This window comes from Hemiscyllium ocellatum, chromosome 11, assembly GCF_020745735.1.
Source record: "Hemiscyllium ocellatum isolate sHemOce1 chromosome 11, sHemOce1.pat.X.cur, whole genome shotgun sequence".
In the NCBI taxonomy this organism is placed as follows: Eukaryota; Metazoa; Chordata; class Chondrichthyes; order Orectolobiformes; family Hemiscylliidae; genus Hemiscyllium; species Hemiscyllium ocellatum.
Window position 1 is genome coordinate 87,570,653 of NC_083411.1, and position 20,129 is coordinate 87,590,781.

Consider the following 20,129-nt stretch of genomic DNA (forward strand, 5'->3'; position numbering starts at 1 on the left):
AGAACATGTTGCTCGAAGAAATTATTCAACTCTACAAATGTCGCCAGCCTATCTTCATGTCCAAGTGTACATGGGAAGTATTTCTGAGAATGTCGGGAACATTAGAAAGAGTTCCATTACTTAACATTGAGTAGTTTGCTTATTTTTGATTATTGGTTTAATAATATTGTGACTGCTTTATCAGTATCCAATTTCTGTCTTTTTGCTGACTTTGATACCAAAGGTACCTGGGCAAATGTGATTTAAGCAATATGTTAGTTGAAGTATTTGGACATGTAGTTTTGCCATGGACTACAGTTTATAGAATGCTGACCTTGATTTTAAGTTGGCCTGTGATCCATGCCAGTGGGGGACTTGGGGTGAACAACAAAATTACTTGGAGAAACTGAGGACTGCAGATGCTGGAGATCAGTGTCGAAGAGTGTGTCACTGGAACAGCACAGCTGGTCAGGTAGCATCTGAGGAACAGGAGAGTCGATGTCTTGAGCATAAGCTCTTCATCAGGAAGATGATTCATGATGAACAACTTTTGCTCAAAATGTTGACTCTCCTGCTCTTCGGATGCTGCCTGAGTGGTTATGCTTTTCCAGCACCACACTCTTCAACAAACTGTTGATCAAACAGTCGGATATCAGAGTTATTTTGTGTATGTAAGTTAGCTCATTGAGCTTGAAGATTTGTTTTCAGACATTTCGTCACCACACTAGGTAACATCATCAGTGAGAATCTCTGGTGATGCGCTACTGGTATGTCCCACCTCTCTAATTATAGGTCTTGGTTTCTTAAAGTGAGTGATGTCATTTCTAGTTCTTTTTTCCAAGAAAGGTAGGTAGGGTCTAAATTGATGTGTTTATTGATGAGGTTCTGATTAGAATGCCAGAATTCTCGTGTGTGTCTTTGTTTCACCTGTCCTAGGATGTGTGTGTTGTCCCAGTCAAAATGGTGTCCTTCTTTGCCTGTATGTAGAGAAACTAGTGATAGTGGGTCGTGTCTTTTGGTGGCCAGTTGGTGTTCATGTATCCTGGTGGCAAGTTACCTAGTATGGTGATGAAACATCTGAAAACAAACCTTCAAGTTCAGCAAGCTAACTTAGATACTTATCGTTAAATCTTCTAAAAAAAAGTTATTTTGCCCTAAAACTTAATCTCCACACTTATATCCTGAATTTCACATCCCTCCAGAAGATGCTAATACTTACTGAGTTATAGTACCAATAATCTGCTGTCCACTGTAAACTTGCTCATGTTTGAATTCTGGGAATGCATGTAAGACCAACTGAGTTTTAATCTGCTCTCTGGGAATTACCATATGTGTGCTCACCCAGTGAACAGATATGGCTGGTACTTCGTTTTCCTACCTCTAAGTAGTGGTCTACCCCTATCCAGAGTAAGGAATGCTAACTCCATGCAAATCAGGGATTGAACCTGCCTCCAAAATTATTAATTGCAGTTGCAGTCCCCATCTACTTTAGAACACTTTATCTTCAACAGGAAATAAAATGACTGAAAATGGGTTATCTGTTCATTATCACACTGCTGTTTGTGGGCCCCTCATTGTGTACAAATTGATTGCTGCCTTTCTTACATTATAACAATGATGACAATTCGAAAGTACTTTGAAACATCCCTCAGTCACAAAAGGTGATCAGGAATTTCAACTGTTTTTAATAAGACATCATCCTACATACCCAATTCCATGGATGACAAGTCCTGCAAAAAATATGACAAAGAGGTGGTGTGTAAACCAGAAGACCTCGAAATATGATCTGCGAATGGTGTCTGTTGAGGATGTGACCATGATGATAAGTGCCAATGTAATAATGACTCCGGTTAGACCAGCCACAGTAGTGAATGCAACATAGGTGGGAGTCTGAGGAGAAGATATACATGTTACTTATAGCTGTATTTACCAAAACAGTAATAATTATGATTAACTCTGTTTTTCACTCATAATCCTATTTATAAAGACTTGTTATGAGTTTACTGATATTTAAAAAGCCCCCTTTGAAAGTGGAAATTTTACTACAGGGAACCAAGAGACCTATTACAAAGACTTCTTCCTTAATGGTTTAAATATTTTATTTAGGGCCATTCTTTAAGTATATGTGTTTGTATAGTGAGGAAATTTGAGGAATTATTTGCACATAAGTGATTAGACAAAATCTCTGACTTTTCCACATGAATGTATTTCTGCTGATGTTAATTGTACAGACCTGAGCCAATGTGCCACCCTACTACTTTCATCCCACTGTGATCCTGGATCAATGAGTTCGACATGTGTTGCGATGTTGAACATTTCCTCTGCTGCCTCCGGGCTTTTCCATCAAGACTTCCGCCCACCTGCCGAGGCCCTATTCACTTGCCTCCAACACATCCCATCCACCTGGACACCTCATGCTGGTCTGTTACCCGCCCTTGACCTCTTCATTTCCAATTGCCAGCATGACATTGATTGCCTCAACCTGTCCACACTCCTTCACCCATTCCAACCCCTCACCCTCGCAACATGCAGCCCTCCACTCCCACCTCTCCAATCCCAACATCACCATCAAACCAGTAGACAAGGGGGTGCTGTGGTAGTTTGATGCACCAACCTCTACACTGCCGAACCCAGGCACCAACTCACAGTCACTTCCTCCAACTGCCCCTTCGACCACGACCTCACCTCCCATCAACAAGCCATCATCTCCCAGACCATCCACAATCTCATCACTTCAGGGGATCTCCCACTCACAGCCTCCAACCTTATAGTCTGGGTAACCCGCACTGCCACTTACCTCTTAACCAAACGCATCACACTCTTCGACTATGCTTAGGTCAGTATTGGAAAGGCTAAGAAATGACATAATTTGTCATTTGATTTAATGAATAAGAAGTACTTGTGGGCAACACTCTTAAAATCCTGATAACATTTAGCAGTTGACATTTTTCTGGAGGATTTCCTCCATTAGGGACCCCACTGGATTGCCACCACCAAATTATTATTAAAAGTAATCCCTCCTAGTTTATGTTGGTGGGGAAGGAAGGGAGGGGGAATGCTTTTAACAATATCTATTTAACAACACAAATAGACTTCTCTGATTCTCAGAGCCACACTCCAAAACTACCAATGTATTATCATTCAGCAGTTAATACTATTTATGGAAAATCCCAGTTGAGAGTTAATTGCTCTATCGAATTGTGCAAGGGTTTTAATAACAAATTAAATAAACACAATTATGGAAGGGTGTGGGTAAAGAACAGGAATTGCACTTAGATTCTCTGACTCTGAGGAGGAGGGAGAGTAGAGTTATCGATAGGACAGGTACAGACAGGTTCCTTCACGACTGACAGTCCTCTTCTTCTTAGACAATGATCATGCAGCATAATTGTTCACTGTTACACAGACTTAAAATGGCCTTGCACAGATATTCAAAATTAGATGGCTAAAGAATAGGAAAGCTGGTTTTAAGGAGGTTTTTAATTTAAATAATCGCACTTCAAAGAGGATTGGTTAATTTTGCATCTTACAGCATTGTATTTTCAAAACAATTTAATGTTTTATGTAGAGAAAACAAATATTGAATGTGGCAAGACAATGATGGGTTAGTCACCTATAATGACATTATTTTGTTACGTTCCTATCTATTTACCAGTAAGTACTTCTTACCGTTGAATCTGACCTGATCGGATTTAGCCAGAGGCTGTTGTTGTTCCCAAGTCGGGACAGTACAGCGTCCAGGGTGTCTTCATTTGACTGCTGACTGTTGTTGAACCATTCAAAATTCAGTAAGTGTGCCACAATATGAATTGCTGCAGGAACAAGTTGAGCAAATGATGAAGACAGAAGAAGGTGGTTCTTCTTTTTTCCCAATCAAAGCTTCAAGAAAACCCTGACTGCAGATGGATTGATTGATCATATTGCTTCTTTATGGAACCATACACACAAACTTGCTTTCACATTTTTCTAATCAATAGATGTTATGACAGCTCTCTGGAGCAGGTGGGATATGAAGTCAGGGCTTATGGCTCAAAGGCAGGGACACTACCACAGCACATCAAGAGCCCTTCACAAATTGCTTTGCAATATATCCAATCATTTCTGACCATTCATGTTTTAATTAGACTGATTATATAAATTATTACCTATATCTGAGCATTTATGAAGTTCTTCCTGTTGTCCAAAGTTGTTATGGGCAACAGTTAATCAAAAATAAATGACCAATTTTCTTGTTGTAATGTCACAAAGCAATCAATTGCACTAGGGAAAGCAGGAGTAGTAAATTTGATTTGCTTTTCAATCCAGAACTTCAAGGATTGCCGTTGATTCTGCTACAGCAGCAACTTCCATTCAATCTGACTAAATTTTTTGACAAAGACAATCTTCCCAACAGTCTTGACTGACACAAACTAGAGACCAGACAGACACCCAGCGACTATGGCAAGGACTGAATGACATCACAGGTTCTAAAAAGAGGCGGTGCAAGATAGCAGACGATGACACATCCTTCCCAGATCATCTCAACGCCTTCTATGCTCGTTTTGAGCAGAATTTTGGCGGAGAGGTGACACCTATTCCGACAAATCCTGACGAACCTATCCCAACAGTCACTGCATCAGAGGTCAGATCAGTTTTCCTTCATGTGAATTCAAGGAAAATAATGGGACCAGACAGAGTACCAGGCCGGGCACTCAGAGCATGTGCAGGTGAATGGGCAGAGGTCTTCTTGGACATTTTCAACCTCTCCCTGCAGCAGGCCACTGTCCCTGCCTGTTTTCAGTGGGCCAACATCATCCCTGTGCCTAAGAAAGCTCATGCAACATGTCTCAATAACTACTGCCCAGTGACCCTAACCTCAGCGGTCATGAAATGCTTTGAAAGGCTGGTCATGGCATTAATCAAATCCAGCCTCCCTACTACTCTTGACCCACTCCAATTTGCCTATCGGACCAACAGATCCACGTCAGATGGCATATCACTTGCCCTTCACTCCTCCCTAGAACAGCTTGACACCAAAAATAACTATGTAAGAATCCTACTCATTGACTACAGTTTAGCCTTCAACACTATTATCCCCTCCAGACTGAGTACTAAACCTACTGATCTCGGACTAAGCCCCACTCTCTGCAACTGGATCCTCAGTTTCCTGACCCACAGGCCACAATCAGTGAAGATTGGGGACAATATTTCATCCTCACCAACACAACACTGGAGCACCCCAGGGGCACGTACTCAGTCTCCTACAGTACTCACTGTATACCCATGACTGCATCACCAAATACCAGATTTACAGGTTCACTGATGATACCACCATAGTTGGTCGAATCTCAGATGGCGATGAAACAGACTACAGACAGGAGGTGGGAGACCTGGAAAAATGGCGCACTGAAAACAACCTCGCTTTCAATGCTGACAAAATCAAATCACTCACTATTGACTTTCGGCAGGATGTTATTCATGACTTCCTACACATTAACAGCTCAGAGATGGAATGAGTGGAGAGTATCAAGCTCCTGGGAGTGGTCATCCACAACAAGCTTTCTTAGACTCTTCATGGGGACGCACTGGTTACAAAGGCCCAACAACGTCTCTTCTTCCCCAGGTAGCTGAGAAAATTTGGCATGATGGCGAATACCCTTGCCAACTTTTATAGGTACACTATCAAGAGCATTCTGTCTGGATGTATCACTACCTGGTATGGCAACTGTATCATTCAAGATCGGAGACAGTTACAGAGAGTGGTGAACTTGGCCCAGACAATCTCAAAGGCCAACTTCCCATCTATAGAATCCATCTACCAGGCCCGCTGTCAAGGAAAGTACACCAGCATTCTCAAAGATCCATCCCACCCTGGTAATGCTTTTCTACCATCTCTACCATCGGGGAGAAGGTACAGAAGCCTGAACACCATGCACCAGCCGGTTTTGTAACAGTTTCTACCCTATTGTTGTTAGAATACTGGACTCACAAACTTTTAGCATTTGCCTGTATCAATTTTTTTTGTTTTTGCCACTGTTTACCTATTACTTACTTATCTATGCCATTTAACTCTGTGATCTGCCTGTATTGCTGGCAAGCCAAAAGCGTTTCACTGCACCTTGGTACACATGACAATAAATTCAATTTAAGTCAACTCAATTCAAGTTGTTTCCTTCTTGAAGTTCTGTCAATTATTGCTGCTAAGTCATACATTGGTGAAAAGTAAACGCTGTGCCTGGTTGCAGGGATATTTGAAGACTGCCATGTTTCCCAGAAAAGCTTACCTGTATGCAAGGCGATCATGTAAGCCACTAGTTTGTGGAACGTGATATTTTTGTCCAGCTGTTTTCTTGCACTGCATCTGCAACACTAATGCAGGTGGGGAGAAAACAGTCAAAATCCCGCAGAAAATTTACTAAGCAGTCAAACTATCGGGTGATAGGGCATGGGGACAAATCTCACTTGTAATTATCTGTGGAAAGGGAAGAATTAGTGCTTTCAAGTAATATTTTCTTGTACTTTTCACATTATTATAGAGTTTTCATGGAATATATATTGAAAATTTGTTTTGAAACAGAAATGTAATTACGCAGAACAATAGACAGATCATTCTTATTTACTTTGCAATGCACTTTAATTCTTTTATCTACAAATTACACTTAATTGTATTTTGAATCCAATTACAACTCATTTTGATGTTACTAATGGTAACTTATTGGAAATTGATAGAAAGTGGGTACTCAATACCTAGTGTTGAAATTGTAGTAGTTTGTGGCTGGCGTTGGTGGCTTTATTGTGATCACAAACTCACCTCATATGTAATTGTAGACACCACTTATTAACTAATGAGAATTTGTGGAAAGCATACTGAAGATTTCACTGCAGGCTGATGTATGGGAATTGGGAATCGATCGTTGACTTTTATAGGAATGGTGCATATGTAGCAATCCAGAATCATAAAATCATAGAATTGCACAGTACAGAGGCAATCTATTCAGTCCATCACACTGGAGCCAGGTTTCTGAAATTAACTTTCATTTAGTCTATTTCTGTGCATTTGTCCCATTTCCTTTAAAAAGTTTTCCTTTTTACAACTAATCTTTTTAAAAAAGTTTAATGGAACTTCCTTTCACTGCTGTTTCTGATAGGTTATTGTAAGCTGACAGACTGTTACATGAAATGTTTCTTCTAATTTGTCTCTTCTACTGACGAGTGGAAATAGTTTTTCCTATTTATATTTTTAAAACCCTTCACAATTTTGGTTATCCTCAATTAACATTCTATGTATAAATGAAAAAGCCTTGATCTTTTTCTCATGTATTTCAATAACAGAAGTCTATATCTTCTTACCACTGCTGCCTCACAGCGCCAGAGACCCGGGCTCAATTCTTGCCTCAGGCAACTGACTGTGTGGAGTTTGCGCATTCTCCCCGTGTCTGTGTGGGTTTCCTCCGGGTGCTCCAGTTTCCTCCCACAGTCCAAAAATGTGCAGGTTAGGTGAATTGGCCAGGTGTTAGGTGCAGGGGGTAAATGTAGGGGAATGGGTCTGGTGGGTGTGCTTCGGCGAGTCGGTGTGGATTATAGAGGAGAAAGTGCTGGATGTCTTGAAATGGTTAAAGGTGGATAAATCCCCAGAACCTGATCAGGTGTACCCAAGAACTCTGTGGGAAGCTAGAGAAGTGATTGCTGGGCCTCTTGCTGAGATATTTATATCAACAATAGTCACAGGTGAGGTGCCGGAAGACTGGAGGTTGGCAAACGTGGTGCCACTGTTTAAGAAAGGCGGTAAAGACAAGCCAAGGAATTATAGACCGGTGAGCCTGAACTCAGTGGTGGGCAGGTTGTTAGAGGGAATCCTGAGGGACAGGATGTACATGTATTTGGAAAGGCAAGGACTGATTTGGGATAGTCAACTTGGCTTTGTGCGTGAGAAATCATGGCTCACAAACTTGGTTGAGCTTTTTGAAGAAGTAACAAAGAAGATTGCTGAGGACAGAGCAGTAGATGTGATCTATATGGACTTCAGTAAAGCTTCGACAAGGTTCCCCATGGGAGACTGATTAACAAGGTTAGATCTCATGGAACACAAGGAGAACTAGCCATTTGGATACAGAACTGGCTCAAAGGTAGAGGACAAAGTGTGGTGGTGGAGGGTTGTCTTTCAGACTAGAGGCCTGTGAGTGCCACAAGGATCGGTGCTGGGCCCTCTACTTTTTGTCATTTCCATAAATGATTTGGATGCGAGCGTAAGAGGTACAGTTAGTGAGTTTAAGATGACACCAAAATCGGAGGTGTAGTGGACAGCGAAGAGGGTTACCTCAGATTACAAATGGATCTGGGCCAGATGGGCCAATAGGCTGAGAAGTGGCAGATGGAGTTTAATTCAGATAAATGCGAGGTGCTGCATTTTGGGAAAGCAAATCTTAGCAGGACTTATATATTTGATGGTAAGGTCCTAGGGAGTGTTGCTGAACAAAGAGACCTTGGAGTGCAGGTTCATAGCTCCTTGAAAGTGGAGTCACAGGTAGATAGGATAGTGAGGAAGGCGTTTGGTATGCTCTCCTTTATTGGTCAGAGTACTGAGTACAGGAGTTGGGAGGTTATGTTGCAGCTGTACAGGACATTGGTTAAGCCACTGTTGGAATATTGTGTGCAATTCTGGTCTCCTTCCTATCAGAAAGATGTTGTGAAACTTGAAAGGGTTCAGAAAAGATTTACAAGGATGTTGCCGGGGTTGGAGGATTTGAGCTATAGGGAGAGGCTGAACAGGCTGGGGTTGTTTTCCCTGGAGCGTCGGAGGCTGACAGGTGACCTTATAGACGTTTACAAAATTATGTGGGGCATGGATAGAATAAATAGACAAAGTCTGTTCCCTGGGGTCGGGGAGTCCAGAACTAGAGGGCATAGGTTTAGGGTGAGAGGGGAAAAGATATAAAAGAGACTTAAGGGGCAACTTTTTCATGCAGAGAGTAGTACGTGTATGGAATGAGCTGCCAGAGGATGTGGTGGAGGCTGGTACAATTGCAACATTTAAGAGGCATTTGGAGAGTAAATGAATAGGAAGGGTTTGGAGGGATATGGGCCGGGTGCTGGCGGGTGGGACTAGATTGGGTTGGGATATCTGGTCGGCATGGACAGGTTGGACCGAAGGGTCTGTTTCCATGCTGTACATCTCTATGACTTGATTAATAATATTTGTTTTCATTTTATCAACAAATTCCCTAAATGGCACTGTATGCAGTGCCTGCCATTGACTCTCTACCTCAGTTTTCTCCTTTAGATTATGAGTGTTTTCCTAAATTTTGCACATCCAGTGTCCTACTTTGTTTATAATTCTTCTGTGAAATCTCTTGGGACATTTCAAGGGACTAAATGAAGGCACTGTCGTTAAAAGTGCAATGCAAACACCATTTGTCAAAGTTTATGCCATTTGATTTGCCACTTTGTCTTTTACAAATATGTGCTCGTTGTCCTTAGATTTTTATTCCTCAGTGGGACGTGATTGTTATTTGTTGCCGATACCCAATTGTTGTGGGATAAAGTTGCTTGGTAGGACATTTTGGAGGGCAGTTAAAATCACATTGCCGTGAATCTGGAGTCAAATATTGATCAACCCATTTAAGGATGGAAGATTTAGTTTCCTAAGAACATTGGTGAATTAGATCTGTTTTTAAACTAATTAATGATAGCTTCCATGATCACAATTACTGAGCTAGTCCAGATTTCATCATTGAATTTAAATTCCACAAGCCATCAGGTGGGGTTTGAGTCCATGTCCCCAGTGCAATAATTAGGGTCTCTGGTTACAAGTGGAGTGGTTTAGACCACCATCTTCACCCTACATTTTCATCAAAAGTTAAAATTACTCCCAAAGACAAGTAATTGAATGAAAAGACTTCTGGTAGAGTAATGGAGTTGAAAACCCTGAAATTAATTAAAAACATTGAAAGTGCAATGGGAGAACTGAAGAGCTTACAGGGTAGATGAAATCTGATGTCACCAGTTGACCTTTCTCATTTGTGATTAATGTGTAATTCAATAATGTTGTTTTGTAAACCCATCTGATTTCCAGACTCTGCACCGAACTCTGTCAGTGTTTCTGGGTGTGTCTGTATTACAAACATTTTTCCGTAGGCTGCACACAATGTCTCAGTGATTGTTGCATTTGTTACGTCAGTGCAGAAGTTACACACATGAACATTCCCATGTTACTCACGTAAACATTCCCACGTTTCAACATTAGTCCTCGAGTTATGCAATTATAAAATAGAATATGGATTTGGTCACGTAGAGTCATAGAATTTTTTACAACAGGGAATGATGTCCTTTGGTCTATGTGTTCATGCCTGTTATCAAATGTCTATGTACTCTCATCCAATTTACAACGCTTGGCCCATGGCCTAGTAACAAAGCCTAATTTAAAAAGACAACTTCCCCTTTAGGGGATTATCTGACAAAAATAGAGATGCAGGTATGTCTTAGTACAAGTCATAAATATATCTACAGAAGATTAGAATTCAAGGATAGCAATGTTAAATCTAAAAAGACCACCACAGCAGATATTACTTGATAGCAGTATCTGAAGGATGCTAAATACTATCAGGCTATCTCCCTTAGGACATATAGAAATTTTCTGATAGTTCACTGACAAATGGGCCAAGACTTAAATCCAACTCATTCATACTGCCAATATTTCTTTCCTTTTACTATTTCTCTTCCTTCCTTGTCTGAAGGTGTTAATTTATTGTCAGAATATGGCAGTAGCTGAAGTGTCTCAAACAGATGTGAGCCTATAAAACAAATGCTAGTGGCTTACACTCAGCACATCAGACCTGTAGGAGAAAGTGAGGACTGCAGATGCTGGAGATCAGAGCTGAAAATGTGTTGCTGGTAAAGCGCAGCAGGTCAGGCAGCATCCAAGGAGCAGGAGAATCGACGTTTCGGGTATGAGCCCTGAAGAAGGGCCTAGTAACAAAGCCTAATTTAAAACGCCCTTCTTGAAGAAGGGCTCATGCCCGAAACGTCGATTCTCCTGCTCCTTGGATGCTGCCTGACCTGCTGTGCCTTTCCAGCAACACATTTTCACATCAGACCTGTACCCAATTTTAGCTTCAAACAATTTCTAATAACATTTATAGGTGCGCACTGAATAAAAGTCAGATCAGCATTGACACAACTGATAAAAAGTCTTTGATCTGAAAGATTAATTCTGTTTTATCTCCAACTGCTATGGAGTATTTCCAGCAATTACTATTCTAATTCCCGGACCTGACTGATTAGTGTGGCCATACTTCTTAAAAATATACATGTTTTAATCCCTTTAATTTAGAAAGGTGTCATATAATGATAAAGGGAATGGTTGCAGGGTACATTGTTTCTTCAAACCTAAATATTCTGCTTCGGCATCCTTCAGATGGGATGGCCAATATTTACCTTATTTAGTGAAGACAAATGGCACCATTTCTTGATGGGAGATTGCCCATATAATGCTATTCTGTTCTTTCCAATATGGAGAAATTCAGGTGAATTCTTGTCTCTTAAATCATTTTGATGCCTTTTCTCTTACAAACAGCTCAGGTTAAAGCCTGATACTTGATTATTGTGAATATGTTACCTACCTTGTGAAGGGTTTACATAAGTATGTTAAATAGAAATATAACAGTGCGGAGTATTGGTGTAGTCGGAATTTCCGCAGACTTCTCCCTCTCTGTCACCAGATCTTTAGTGAATATCAGGAGAGATCTGTAATGCATTTATTTATTTTGCTGCCTCATTATGGTAAACATGCAAAACATAATTTTACTGCAAATGGAGCTATTTTCAAGTATCTTAGTCTGTACCACAACTACTCTCATGGTATTGAGGAAAGAAAGGAGTATTTCTTACTGAGCATGATCCTCTGAGGAAGGACAGTAGATTCCGACACACAGGCAGCAAAATCAACAAGCAGTTAAAGTTGAGACAAGCAGCGGGAGCTCGTGCCCAGGCTAGTGCAGACTGCAGACAAAATCAGGAAAACACAAGTAAGCCCTTTGATTCTCATTGCACAGGTTAATCTCATTGTGACAATTTAAGGGCTGGTTTCAGCTTTCAGTGGCAGCAGAAAAGGGAGATGAATGCATGGGCCACCTGTTATACATTGTGAACTGTACCATATGTATGACTGGTCTCCATTCCACCATTACCAAAAGTTAAAATCAGTCCTGTTTAGTTCCCAATTGTTAAGACCTTTGCTTCTCAGGTTCAACAAAACAAACTCAATGGTAATTACTTCAAACCTTATGCTTTACAAATTATGTAATATACATATCAGTGTTACAATCAGTCACATAACTTCCATTAATATTTCAGAGATAAGTATTTGATGTGATTGTATAAAGTAAGAAGTATACAGTGATGTGATAATCAAGAAAGGATGTATATGCTGTAAGAAAAAGTACAAGATATGATTTTTGAATCTTTGATCCCAGCAATAGGGTGGTGATATGTGAATTTTGATTTATAATCTTCAAGGTTTAACTTCCTAACTCTCTTTATGTGACGTTCTCAGGTGGCATAGTGGTGCTGGAGAATCATCGCTTCAGTGTTCAGGATTCTCAAGATGATGATCATGGCGATTATAAAAACAGAAGTTGTTGGAAAAGCTCAGCAGATTTGACAGCATCTGTGAAGAGAAATCAGAGAAACGTTTTGTGTCGAGTGACCCTTCTTCAGAACTCAGAACCCTAGTTCTGAGGAAAAGTCACTGGACCCAAAAATGTTAACTCTGATTTCTCTTCACAGATGCTGCCAGACCTGCTGAGCCTTTCCAGCACTTTCTGTTTTTGTTTCTGATTTACAGCATCCACAGTTATTTCAGTTTTTCTTGACTGTTATGGTGTGTACAGCTGCATACAATGTTTTTACATCGTGGACTGGATAGGATTATTACACCTTTTGGTAGTATTGTTGTATAACACAGTGCGTAGTACATTGTAATTTAAATATAAAAGTCTTATACTCCAGTTGTATTATGTATTGTGTATATACAGGAATGTTCTATACTGTGTATAGCCTTGCATACAATTGTGTTATAATACACATCGGTCACATAGCACAGATATTTCTAATGGTGAATGCTCAATTCACATTCAAAAGCAACATTTTGTAGTTGCTATGTTTAGCTATTTAAGGGGAAGAAATCTTAATAATGTGGTTGCTGAGAAGACCATTGTACATGCAAGATATGAATATCCAGGTGCCGAAATGTCCTATACAATTGATCTATCATGAACTTTCCTTAAAAAAGATCAAGCAGGATTCAACATCGGATTCCCTGTCTGCTAAAGACGTACAGCTTGGGTTTTGAAAAGAGTCTCTTGATACCACATACAATAATGCCTAATTCCCTCCTTATATGGTCTCACTACCTATAGCTTCCTATCCGCATCTATCACCATCTTTAAGCTTTCTGTACAGTCCCAAAGACACCATTCGAGATTGGCAACTGTATCTGATTTTTAAAAAATCATTTTCTTAATGAGACTAATATTGTTAAATTAAACGGAATCTTGAATAAAATGTACAACTATGAAACCAGTGGGTTGCCTTGTGTCACCCTCTTTATATCCAGTGCACCATTACTACAAAATACAGAACAGACTTGTGGAAATTGACAGAAACAATCCCCTGCACTGTTTGGCAATGTCAAAACATGAAGAACCCATCCACACCACTTACAAAGAGCATTTGTTTCCAAAACAGTTCATCAACAATCTATCTTCCCAAGACAATCTCACAATGGAACAAGAACTAGGTAGTTAATTCCCTATCACCTCACAATTTTCAAGACCCATCTTTAGACTATTTTACTTTAAAGTTTTCATGGTCAAGAATACCACTTCAGCAGGGTCTGCCTGGTTTAGCTATAACTACCCACATAATTGTTCATGGTAAACTGATATTAGTCTGTGATGCTGAAACAACTTAAGCAGAATCGGGTGAAATGCTAAATTCAGTGTCTCACGGACATTCTCACTGTATACCACTGTGGCACAGAGCACCCACTCCATATTCCACTGCTCCACAGGGCATTCTCTCACTGCCTTATCCTTTCGATATCCGTTACCCTACAGGACAGTCTCTCCCTAATTCATTTCCCCATAGAGCACCTGCTCTGTATCCTAGTGTTTCACAGTGCATCACCTTTATGTCTATAAAGTTATGTCTGATTAATTCAGTGCATTTCTTTTATAGTGAAATGTAAATTAGATATTTCACAAATTAGCAGAGTTAATAATTCTATTAACACTTTTAGGAAAACATCAAGATTATTCTAATTGCATAGTACTGAAGAAAATGTTACAAATGTGAGAGCAAACTTCAAGAAAGCATCAAAGTGTATACTCACTCCAAGAATTACCCTTGTGTAGAAAAATTCTGGGTTGAACTCATAAAATATGTAAAAATGGACAAACAGAAAGACGTTGATTCCTAGCCACACCACCTGGAAACAAAGAATTACAGAGATTACTTCATCTGTCAGCAGCAAAATCATCTCTAGCCATTGTGACTGAAGTTAGAGGATTCAAGAGTACTGTAGTTTAAATAATCTCCTTACAATAACCAAAGCAGACAGCCCATGATTAATAACCCAGTTGCTCATGGTTGCGCGACTCCTGTTAACCAACTAGTGTTAAAGTTAAATTACCTTGAGATTTATAGCTATCAGAAGGGGTGGGGAAATGTGTTGACAAAGTAAAACTTCAAGGAAGTAGTTCTTAATTTTCTGGCAAAATTAATCGTCCTTCCTGTCCATTTATCTATTCCTTTGTTGAACATGATCTCATTCAGGAAATGTTATGGTATGTGATTTAAGTGAAACCTGTCACACAAAAACTTCTCAAAGCATATCACAAGTAAATGCCTTTCACATAAGGTAGAAATAGTTTTATTTACATCATGTTTTTTCCTGACTGTCAGATTTCTTAAAGCACTTTACAGCCAATAGTCGTAGTTATAATATAGAAAATGTGAATACCAATTTGTGCACACCAAACAGCAACTTGATAATGATGCTTTTGTGATGTTGTTTGAGGGAAATATATTGACCAGGACACTGTAGTACACTCCCCTACAACTCTTCAAAGTAGTCCCATGGGCTCTTTCCCTTCCATTTGAGTGAATGGATAAGGATATAGTTTAAAATGATATGTGAAAGGCAGCACCTCTAGCAGCGCAACACTCCCTCAGTATTTCACTGGAGTATCATCAGCTTTGCTGTTTGTTCTCAAACTCTGAAACTCTTTAATGTTTAACTTTCAGATTCAGAGGCAACTCAGCTACAACTTGCAAAGAATTTCTGATCAGTCGAGAATTTCACTTTGCTGCAGCCATTCTGGCAGGTTGACAAACAGTTGTAATGAGTGCCAGAAATTGCCATCTCCATAATCGTGAAGCCTGCATCAAAGGCATCCAGGGGCAACATCTGAAACTGATGTTAGAACCTTTGCTTATGTGAAGTGAACCTGTTCCTACCAGCTCATCAGCTGTTCACAACATTCACGGTACCAACTTCACAATCCCTTTTCACCACCAATATTCTCCGTCCATGAATCTAGATCCTAACCAGTACTGAGGAGCTGAATTTGTCCTCTTCAATCTGGTAAGATGTCTTTGTGGTGTCATTCACTTAAAGTATATTAACAAGGGCTAAGACTTGGTATTTGGTGGCAAAATATAAAAATGAGCCTAAATCCCCTTGAGATAAATCACTGATTGTTATTATGATGTTTTACTGCAAAACGGTTCTCCAATCGAATCCTGTCCAAATCTGACCTCTACACATGTACAGCAGACATTACTGATCAGAAACCAAGATCAGAAACTTTCACTGAATTTTCAAATCTATTTGTTTCACTGAGTGAAATAAAGAAAGGAGAAATACTCAGCAAACTAGGCAGCTTCTGTAGAGAGAAATAGATTTCACAGCTAAAACCTTGCAAAAATGTAGAAGTTCCACAGTCAGGACTGGATCCTGAGCCTGCATGGTTGGTTTGGGGAAACCTAGCCAGGATTTTACCAGTCCCAGTCAATGCAGAGGTCCTAACAGGACTGCCATCCAGTTAAAGACTGTCTCAGGGCAATTGGCTCAATTAGAGATTGCAAAGTTGACAACTGGTGATGATGCAGATTGTGGCAATGGGAAAAGGTTAAGAGAAGAGAGTTCTCAAGACCAGGTTAATTTAAATGCAGTCAGCCCTCCAGCTGCAGCTTCAGGGGTCACAGGGCCCTTTCATGCATCAGCTGTTCAGGAAGGCAACCTTGGTTTACTTGGCGGCCTTTCCACATGACGGAGACCAGTCACACCGATAGTATTATTAATGAGCTGGTCTGTACATGTTATGACATATCTCCTGCGCAGGCAGGATTGAACACAAACCTTCCGGCTGAGAAGTTGAAACACTGTTACTGTGCTGTGAGAGCCTTCCAATCATTGGGGGCATGTCAGGGGGAGATGAAGTGGCTGAAAATTGTTCCTGCTTCTGCTGACATTTCTGTCCTGTCAGATTTCCATAGCGACTGGAAGACATCAGGTTCCCCACCTAAAGTCATCTGCTGCTAATTCACAGCCCATCTCAGAGGACTGGTTAATTCAGCCCAACGTTTCAGATTGGACTGATAAATGTTTACCAGCATTTTGCTCTCAGTTTTCATCAGTACCCAACTGAGTTCAGCTCACACCCAGGGCTTTCTCACTTATAATAACTTACTGGTTATAATCACACACTATGCCGTTTGAAAGTTTGAAAATTATTTTATCTTTGATAGCCATTCAACACTCCTTCCAGCTGATTTTGTGTTTTTGCATTTCAGGATCACAAACTTTGCAAATCAATGCTTACCTGTCATCCATTGTTAACCCTATTCCTATGCTTCTTAAAAATGCAATGAATTTGTAATCATGGTAGCCTGAAATGAAATAACTTTGCATAGAGTAACAGGGACAAACAGCTTGGAAACTGGTCCTTTGCCCAACTTGCCCATGCTAGCCAGGTTTCCTAAACTGAACTTAGACCCATTTGCTGTAGAATAGAAAATCCTTTAATTTGCCTGTGTTTGGCCCATATCCCTCCGAACCTTTCCTACCCATGTACCTGTCCAAATATCTTTTAAATGTTGTAATTGTACTCTCTTCTACCACTTTCTTCGGCAATCCTTTGCATGTATGCACCACCATCTGTGTGGAAATGCTGCCCCTCCACTCTTTTTAAATCTTTCCCTTCTCACATAAACCCTTCTATTTTTGGACTGTCCTATCCTGGGGAAAAGATCTTGGCTACTCATCTTACCTATGTCCCTTATGATTTTGTAGACCTCTGTCCCTCAACCTCCTATACTCCAGAGAAAAACGTCCCAGCCTGTCCAGCCTCTCCTTATGTCTCAAACCGTCCGGCCTTAGTAAAATCCTTGTCAATCCTTTTGAACCCTTCCCAGTTTAATAAAGTCCTTCCTATTGCAGGGCAACCCCCAGAATTGTATTCAGTACTTCAAATGTGGCCTTAGCAATGTTTTGTACAACTATAGCATGATGTCCCAATTCCTGTACTCAGTGCTCTGACTGATCAAAGAAAGCAAGCCAAAGGCTTTCTTCATCCCATGTCTTGTTTGTAATGCCCTTTCCAAAGAACTACGTACCCGCACCCTTAGGTCTCTCTGTTCGACAATCTTCAACTGAAGACTTATTACAGGTTTCAACCATTGCTATTAAATTGCTTCTTAAAGTTTGAAAGGGCATCATTTGAAGGTATGATTATATGCTTAGAGGAGTACTGCTCATTATCCTTCCACATCTGTTCTTGGAGTCTAGCAGCAGCAATAAACTGTACACCACACAAATACTGACAAACATGAATGTAACATCAAACTCTATTGTGTGGCTATAGGATAGAGGCATGAGCTAAAACCAACACAAACCTTTTAACTATATGTGAGTAAAGGACATTATATCTTTAAAAATTGCTTTATTGATGAGCTCTTTCAAAAAATGTTTTAAAGTCTGAACACTTCGTAGCCAGGAAAATTGAACATTCAATCCTGCCCTTCCTGGAGGTAGATCTCAGGCTTTGCCAAAATATTATATTTTTCCCATGCTTATCCGTGATGGTAAATTACCAACTTTTCTATATTCCATGCATTTGCAGACATGAACAGTAATCCTGATATAGACTTCATCACTTTCTCCCCTACACTGACTTCACATATTGACAGTCTACTCTCTGCTAGTCCTACATGTCTTTCTGAGTATTTTGCACTCCTACCATTCTTCTCTATTAATCTCTCTTGGTGCCCACACCCCTGCCAAGTTAGTTTAAAACCTTCCCAACAGCACTAGCATATCACCCGGAAAAGAACTCAGTCTTTGCACTGGTCAAGTGTTGTACACATGCCATCTCCTCACAGCTAGTTCTACTGTCCAAGCAACCCTCCCTTCTGGGTTAGTTTTCCAGCCTCTGTACACACTTAAGGTGATATGTATACTGATCTGTTGCCTATATGAAGCATTTTCTGGTTTTTGTATCTGGTTTTCAGAGACCACAGTATTTTGCTATTGGATTAATATCTGTTTGGAATAGATCATTATATGGAAAGTTAGATGGAGATGATCAAATGTTGTATTACAATTTATAAACCATGTTGCTGAAATGTGTGTGGGGGACAGTTCTGTTTTTTCATAAATCAATAGAATCCCTACAATGTGGAAGCAGGCCATTTAGCCCATCGATTCCACACCAAAACTCCAGAGAGCATCCCATCCACAGGCACCCCATCCCTGTAACCCTGCATTTTGTGTGGTTAATCCACCTGCACATCCCTGGTCACTATGGGCCATCTAGCATGACCAATCCACATAATTTGCACATCTTTGGATTGTGGGAGGAAACTGGAGCACCTGAAGGAAATGCAGCAGACATAGGGAGAACGTGCAAACTCCACACAGTCAGTTGCCTGAGGGTGGAATCGAACCTTGGTCCCTTCCACTGTGAGGCAGCAATGTAATGACTGAGTCCTTGTTTATTTTAATCTTTACATTTACAGCGGGTGACTGCAGTGGTACAATAAAAGCCATGAACTTGAGAAATGCTATGATATTTTAAGATATTGTAAGAGTGTGGGACTGATATTCATTCTGATATTTCTCTCCCTCCTCATAAGGAAGTTTCTAACTTTCAGATCAATACTTTCTCACTACAGCACACCCAAAACAGAGAAGCTGCCATGTCAACGAATCAGGGATTTTTACATATACTTACAGACATTGTCATCTGTTTCCTCAGCTCCTCACCATATGGTATTACTCAAATGATTTGTTAAAATTTATTTTTGTTATAAGCTTTGAAGGTGCTGAGTTGCTGCAGTCCACCTTGTAGATAGCACAACTATATTGTAAATTTAAGGTGATATTTCTGCTCAAGAAGACAGGATAGACAGGATAGATCAAATGAATCCTTAGAAGAGTATAAAGACAGTAGGTGTATACTTAAGAGGGAAATCAGGAGGGCAAAATGGGCACATGAGATAGCTTTGGCAAATAGAATTAAGGAGAATCCAAAGGGTTTTTACAAATACATTAAGGACAAAAGCGTAACGAGGGAGAGAATAGGGCCCCTCAAAGATCAGGAAGGAAGCCTTTGTGTGGAGCCACAGAAAATGGGGGAGATACTAAATGAGTATTTTGCATCAGTATTTACTGTGGAAAAGGATATGGAAGATATAGACTGTAGTGAAATAGATGGTGACATCTTGCAAAATGTCCAGATTACAGAGGAGGAAGTGCTGCATGTCTTGAAACGGGTAAAGGTGGATAAATCCCCAGCACCTAATCAGGTGTACCCTAGAACTCTGTGGGAAGCTAGAGAAGTGATTGCTTGGCTTCTTGCTGAGATATTTCTATCATCAATAGTCACAGGTGAGGTGCAGGAAGACTGGAGGTTGGCAAACATCGTGCCACTTTTTAAGAAGGGTGGTAAGGACAAGCCAAGGAACTATAGACCGATGAGCCTGACCTCGGTGGTGGGCAAGTTGTTGGAGGGAATCCTGAGGGACAGGATATACATGCATTTGGAAAGGCCATGTCTGATTAGGGATAGTCAACATGACGTTGTGCATGGGAAATCATGTCTCACAAACTT

The 20,129-nt window shown here is 40.3% G+C and overlaps 1 protein-coding gene across 1 annotated transcript in view; it reads right to left on the bottom strand.

Moving 5' to 3' along the window:
- Positions 1–14,615, bottom strand: part of LOC132820484 (cytochrome b-245 heavy chain-like) — a 31,316-nt gene extending 16,701 nt beyond the window's left edge. The window contains exons 1-6 of the mRNA XM_060832678.1: positions 14,558–14,615; positions 14,348–14,443; positions 11,845–11,955; positions 6,243–6,327; positions 3,649–3,791; positions 1,688–1,869 (exon numbers count right to left, since the gene is read on the bottom strand). Coding sequence (XP_060688661.1) covers positions 1,688–1,869; positions 3,649–3,791; positions 6,243–6,327; positions 11,845–11,955; positions 14,348–14,443; positions 14,558–14,602 — 662 coding nt within the window. The 5' untranslated portion in view covers positions 14,603–14,615. The remainder of the gene's footprint in view (positions 1–1,687; positions 1,870–3,648; positions 3,792–6,242; positions 6,328–11,844; positions 11,956–14,347; positions 14,444–14,557) is intronic.
- Positions 14,616–20,129: the final 5,514 nt, after the last annotated feature.